Raw genomic sequence first — 7,340 nt, forward strand, 5'->3', positions numbered from 1 at the left:
AGGCATGAAGCAGGCGGCTGATACCCTCGTACACCCGAATCTATATGTCAGAGACGCGTGTCCCAATCATGGAGAGGCCTTTACACGTCACCACTAAGCAAAGTGAAATGGATAAAAGGGGAGCCCCTCCCCAGATAGCAGAAGTTCTTTTAAGCATTATTATTCAATACAAAAACCCTTGGATTTCAGATCATCACAAGGGTTTTATGTGAAAATAATTTTTTATGAAAAATATTTTTAATGAAATAATTTATTTTTTATTATTTAATTTTAATTTAAAAAATAAAATTTATTACTCAAATGATCTGGCGAAAATCCGTGTTATGCCTTGCAACTTTTTATTTTGATCAATGGATAGCCATGGGGGCCTGGTTAAGGGCTTATATTCACTTTGAAACCGTTGATACAATCTGACATGTAGATCACATCAAAACCAACCCACTATCTGATGGTTCAAAATTAATTTTTATTTTTTACGATTTTTGTTAATTTTAAAGCGATTATAGTCATAATTTTTTACAAATCCCGTTTTGATCCAGCCCAAAACGGTCTATCCGGTTTCGGTTTTAAAAATTTAAAAGTTAAAAATTTAAATAAAATTAAATAAAAAAAATACATCTTCAAAAAATATTATATGTACCATTAAAAAAAAGAAATTTAATTAAATATTTCATGGCAGAAGATAATGCTGCAAATACCTAAGACCATCCTCCAAACTCAAGTATCTCCAATTGATTATACTCAAAATTCCCAAACTCACCTTCCCAATCCTACTTCTCCCACTACTGAACCCTACCTTCATGTCTGCCACCATCCCACTCCTCGAATCACTGAAGCAACACCCTGGAGACGGCAGCTCCTCCGAGAACCACCCATCACCGCCTTTACCAATTCTCACTTTTCCCCCGCACTCCATCATCGTAAACACCGCTCTCCACCCTTTCAACACCACATTCCATGAAATTTTCACCCCTTCCAGCAGCACCTTATCGTCCACCGACGACCAACTCTCGTAGTTTACGTCGACATCAAATTCAAACCTGAACACCCCTTTACGTTCTCGCTTTTCCAGTTCCCTGCCCGACTTCGCTGAGTTGATGATGAGTTGATTCTCGGTGCTTAGGTCGATAACAAATATGATGTTGTCTAGAGATAGCCGGGGCTTACATGGGCTTTTTACGCGGCGTTTGGCGGCCGTATGACCCATTGTATACAGTCGGCGATAAGGGATCAGAGGGTTTGTGTATTTGAGTCGAGCAAGAGAAGGGTATTGAGTGATGCAGTGGGATTCCCAATTGTGATCAGAAGACATGGAAATGTACCATGACTTTGAAACGCACGAGGCAATGGCTAGGGTTTTAGGGTCCAGTTTGTGAGCCACAAGAACAACCACCTCCCATGGCAGTGGCGGTGTTGAAGCATCGGTGGATTTAGGAGACATTAGGCTGAGCTTAGCTACGATTTCTTCTCTTTTTCCGACATGAATATGGGGTACTGTTTTATAGATGAGAATGTTCTCGTTGGTGTTAGAACTTGAGTCATGTGTCAAGAGGTGGCCTTTTGCATGGAACAGCTGGCATTTTAGTAGGACAGATTGCCAAGCATGGATGAGCATGCTTATTGGTACACACGTGCGTTTAATTAATTCTTAATTTTCATAGCCTTCTAATATAATGAATTTTATTGAATCATGAAAGAAAATTTTAATGCATAATAAGTTATAGTGTGGACTTATTCTAATATTAACGTTTTTTTCAAAACAATTTAATTTCTTTCTAATTCTTTTAAACCAGAAACAAAGCAGAAAACTTAACTAAAAGGTCCAAATTAATCTAGGCAAAAAGGCCAACTTTAATACACTCAAACTTAGAATTTAAAAAATATTATATCATTATAGATTTTATATTTTTAAAATTGAATACTTAAATCTTTCTATCTTCATTCCGTCCGTCCAAATATAAGTCTCTGTCCATTTCTTTATTAAATTAAAAATAAATAACTGATTAAATCTTTAAAAATTATATTTTTTCTACAGTATTTTTATTATACTATACAATACATATAAAAAGAAATTTTACATTTAAAAATTTAAATCTTTTTTTATCTTTCGCATTCTGCTGTTTTCATATATTAAAATAATTCAGTCTCTAAATTTAAAATAAGCAATTTTTTCAAAATTTTCACCATTTTTAATTTATTTGATATTAAATCAAACTACATATATAATATTAACTCCTTTATTTTTATGTACAAATATAAAATAATTTTAAATTTTCTAACTTGTTGTCATTTTTCAAACTTTATGAGTATAGAATTTAAATAATTATAAACACTTAAATTTTTCCATTTTTATGTATTAAAACATATTAGTATCTGGATTCAAAATTTGCAGTTTTCTCAAAAACTTTCACCATTTTTAATTTTCTTGATATAAAATAAAACTAAACATATAATATTAACTTCTTTCTTTTTATACACGAACACAAAATAATTTGAAATTTTTTGACTTGATATCATTTCACAAATTTTCTGAATATAAAATTCAAGTAATTATAAATACTTAAATCCTTCAATTTTTAAGTATTAAAACAGATCAGTCTCTAAATTCAAAATCTTCAGTTATCTCAAAATTTTCACTATTTTCAATTTCTCCTATCTTTCAATCAAAGTAAATATTATAAAACAACCATTTTCATTCATTCAAATACTTCATATAACTAAACCATTTTTGCTACTACCACAAGCAATTTTTGAGAGAGATGAAAAGTTTATGGAATTTAACCATCCTGTATCCTCCCTAATATGATAATCCTGCTTGTGGAAATTGCAAAAATGGAGAAGAGAAGTTTGAGAGAGATGAAATGGGGAAGAGAATGGGAGTTTGTTTGAGAGATTTTAAAAATTTACTTAGGCGTGTAAATGAACCAAGCATAGCCGAGTTTTGAGATGAACTCGAGTCAAGTATTAATAAGGTTAAATTTGACTCGTTTAGCAAACAAATTTAGACGAGTCGAACTTTTATCGAATTTAGTCTCGAATAGTTCACTAATAATTCAATTTATTTACATGTATAATGAGTTTTAGTTTAAAACTAATAAATTTAAAACTAAATAAATATATATATAAATTAGTTCATAAACTTATAAAGATGAGCTCTTAACGATCCAAATATATGAAGTTTTAAGAGTATAATTAAAATATATAGAGCTGAATTTTAGAAAATTTAGATTTGGCTCATGAAAATATATGTAGGGTTTGAATTTATTTATCTTATTATATTAATCTCAGCCTGCTTAACAATAATGTTCACGAGTCTATTTGTGAGCCTGCTCATGAACTCGAAAACGAGTCGAACTCACAAGTCTTAATGAGCCGAATACTATGGAGCTTAAGTTTGGTTTGTTTACTAAACAAGTTTAAAAATTAAGTTCGAACTTGACTTGTTTGGAAATTGAGTCAAACTCGGTCGAGCTTTCGTTGAGTTGAACCTCAAATAGCTCACGAATAGTTTGGTTCATTTATACCCCTAAATTTACTAATAGATTAAAATTATTAGTAAATTACCAACAGATTTACTAATGAATTTTAAGTTTTTTAGTAAATTTAACACTAATTATTTTATAAATTTATAAATTTCCAACGAATTTTTAAATCCATTGGTAATACCAACGGATTTTAAATCTATTGGTAAATTTTTACATAATTTTTTTATATTAAGAATTACCAATAAATTTCCAAATTCATTAGAAAACCATTAAAATTACTAATGGATTAAAGTACATTGATAAAATCTTGGTAAAATCCGTTAGAAATTCAAAATTTTTTTTTATAGTGACTTTAGAAAATTTAAATTTGGCTCATGAAAGTATATGCAGAGTTTGAATTTATTTTTATTCTGATATTAATCACAAACTTGATTAACAAGGCTGGTCACGATCGAGTTGAATTCGGTCGAGGTTTTTATCAAATCGAATATCGAATAACTCACGAAAAATTTGGTTCATTTACACCCCTAAATTTACTAACGGATTGACATTATTAGTGAATTACCAACAGATTTACTAATAAATTTTAAGTCTGGTAGTAAATTTCAATACCAATTATTTTATAATTTATAAATTTTTCACGGATGTTTAAATCCATTAGTAATACTAATAAAATCCATGAATTTTTACACAAATTTCTTATATTAAGAATTACTCATGAATTTCTAAATTCATTAGAAATCTGTTAAGATTACTAATGGATTAAAGTATATTAATAAAATCTGTTAATAAAATCAGATGGTAATTCAAAAATTTCTTCTAATGAAAATTGCCCGGACAAAATATCTATAGGTGGATCTGTGTGGTGCTTTTGGTTGATGGAACTACTTAGGTGCTCTTAATTGTCAATGGATCTATGAGGAGGTGAGATTACTCAAAAAGATGGGGTGGGTCTATTAAACACAAGCTGATGAAGAAATTGCTGATTATTTTAAAATTTTGAACGTTAAACAGAGATGAGGAGAAAGATTAGATTATTAGCAAAAGGAAATTAAATAGATTAAAACAGATTCATAAATGGAAACAGAGATGAGGAGAAAGATTAGATTATTAGCAAAAGGAAATTAAATAGATTAAAATAGATTCATAAATGAATGTATAATCGGTTAGTAAAATTAAATAGACAAATATAGTTTTTTAAAGGAAATGCAATCCGTTTGTACAATTAAATGAATACAAAGAAATTTACCAATCAAATAGGCACAAACAAGCTATCTCTCCTTTTCCTATCAATTTAATAAAAAATGGAGCATAAAAACCTTTAGTAAAATTTATAGTCTAATTGATATTAATCTATCTTTCTTTCAGATAAATCATTTTATTGCCGCTTTGAATTTACCTTCCAAAAAATATAAATGTTCCTTTGGTTTCAAAACCTCCGGTAAATCGCTCTATTTCTCTACAACTAAATTTAACGCTTTCCCAAATTAAAACAATATTTTACTGTTATTTTTGTTTTATCTCTTTATTAATTTTTTTATATAATATATATATATATATATATATATATATTTTTTTTTTTTAAATGAAAATCAAAAATTAAGAGAGTAAAATCTGAGATCTCTCAAATTTACTTAAATGCACTTACCACCGAACTAAATTTATGCGTATTGTTGTTACAAATAGGCAATTAAATTTGGGCTCCTATTATCTTAATATCACATTATTATATGAATATATTCAATCAAAGTTATCTAAAAAAATTATAATAAAAAAATTAAGAAAATATATCATTTTAGTTGATTTTTTATTATAATCGAAATATTCAACTTTTTATTTGCTAATATCTGTTATTTAATAAAATTATCATTAACATATATTTTTTTAAGAAAATTATTATAGTCCAATTATATATAAATTATAATTACAAAAAAACTTTATCCTAATACAATATGAATTTCAAAATTAATAATAATAATAATATATTTTTATTTAAAATTAGTAATTTTCAGTAATAAATTATACTTAGTAATTTATAATTTGAAAGATACGAATAAATTTTAAATAATTTTATATTTTTATTTTACGTAAAATTATAGATATTCAATAATAAATTATATTTAAACATTTATAATTTGAAAGGTATAACTAATTTTTTAACATGTATAATATTTATTATTAATTATTTTATTTATAATTTGATTTTAATATAATAAAAGAATTATTATTCATAAAACCGTACTCTTATTAAAAAAATTTAAAACTTTTTATTTTGATACGTTATTTTAATAGCATTAGAATTTTAATTATTAATAATAGTCTTAATATAAGTAAATTATTAAAACATATAATAGTTTTAATAAAATATTCAATCTATTAAAATTTTAATATTATATTTGTTAATAGAACATAAATTAAATTAAAATAGTAAATTAATCGAACAAATCAAATTAAAATATTTTTTTAATCCATTAAAATATTATATTATAAATTAATTAAATAAATTATATTAATAAAAATAAATTATAATTGACACTACTGGACCACAAGAAAGATCTAATGTGAGATTCAATTTTTCCTGCCACCTTCTTTGATTATACCTGTGTTATATATAGAGCTAACCTGCCTTTTATGAACTTGTTCATAAATAAATTTGGACAAAAAGTCCTGTTAAATAGCTGAAGGCTGCTAAACTAGCATTCCAATCGCTAGTAGGACCAATTGCAGTTGCTTGTCTCAGTGGCTGCATATGTCTGATTTTCATCCTCTTCTTTTGCTTATAATTTCTAAACCAATCAGCAAGTATCTCTAACATGCCCAAAAGCTTTCCAAAAGTCACAAAATCTATATGAAACTCTTTCCTCCACTCCCAACTTTCTAACTTCCTAACTTTTCTTTTAAGAATGAGGAAGCTGAACATAGAATTATACTAAAAACAAACTCATATCTTTAATGATGCTTTAAAACACCAAGTTTATCCCATTGTTTCTTCAATTTTGTAAAGTAAACAACAACTGATAGATTCTTGACTTATTTCTTTCTTTAATTGGTGTATAAGTTGCCCAAATCTTTCTTTAAAGCAAGTGTCATAGTCATAGACATACTCCAAGTCGAATAATTTACTAAATTTAACGGTGCAGATATGAGAATCCTACTTGGATTATCTGAGTTTTGAAGAGTAGAAGGATCTGAATAATTTACTATCACAAGATTCAACAGTTTCAACAACTTAAATTGGTAGATTTTCTGTCAAACAAAAAACTAAAAAAAAAATGGCAGATTTCCCAACCACTACACTTGTACCTTGGCTTCAGCAGGATACAAATCATACAATAGAGGTTTGGTTAATTTAGAAAGCAGTTAGAAAATAGTTGCATTAGGCCAAGCAAAGTGATTTAATCATATCCTTAAAATGGACTCGCTTTATTTGATAGCTATTGCTATTAACTATCAACATTTAATCGCCAGTTACACATCCAATCAACTTGGCACAAAGTAAAGAATCTCAAAGGGAAGAATATATATATATATATATATATATATATATATACCTTCCACAAGCATTTCTAAAATTCAAATTTTCGTGTTAAAAAATTGATTTCATTGGAAAAGATTGTGAACTTCATATTATTAGATGCTAATGCAATGATTTCACTAATTTGACTTGAAGGAAAATAAAAGAAATTAAGGATATATATATATATACCCAACTTGATGACTAGAAAAAAAAAGGTGACAAAGACGATGTTTGCTTTTCCCTCAATTCCCATAACATTTTCTGTTGTGTATAATTTTAGCGACATTTCATCTAACCAACAGCAGTAGAAGTCTAGTGATTCTTTTACCTTGTACTCT

At 27.5% G+C, this 7,340-nt stretch overlaps 1 protein-coding gene across 1 annotated transcript; it reads right to left on the reverse strand.

Annotated features, from left to right (window-relative positions):
* Nucleotides 1-670: 670 nt before the first annotated feature.
* On the reverse strand, nt 671-1,615 carry LOC110611557 (probable F-box protein At5g04010). The gene has a single exon (XM_021751945.1). The coding sequence runs from the start codon at nt 1,613-1,615 to the stop codon at nt 671-673; it is 945 nt and encodes a 314-aa protein (XP_021607637.1).
* Nucleotides 1,616-7,340: the final 5,725 nt, after the last annotated feature.

Source organism: Manihot esculenta, chromosome 9, assembly GCF_001659605.2.
Source record: "Manihot esculenta cultivar AM560-2 chromosome 9, M.esculenta_v8, whole genome shotgun sequence".
Classification (NCBI taxonomy): Eukaryota; Viridiplantae; Streptophyta; class Magnoliopsida; order Malpighiales; family Euphorbiaceae; genus Manihot; species Manihot esculenta.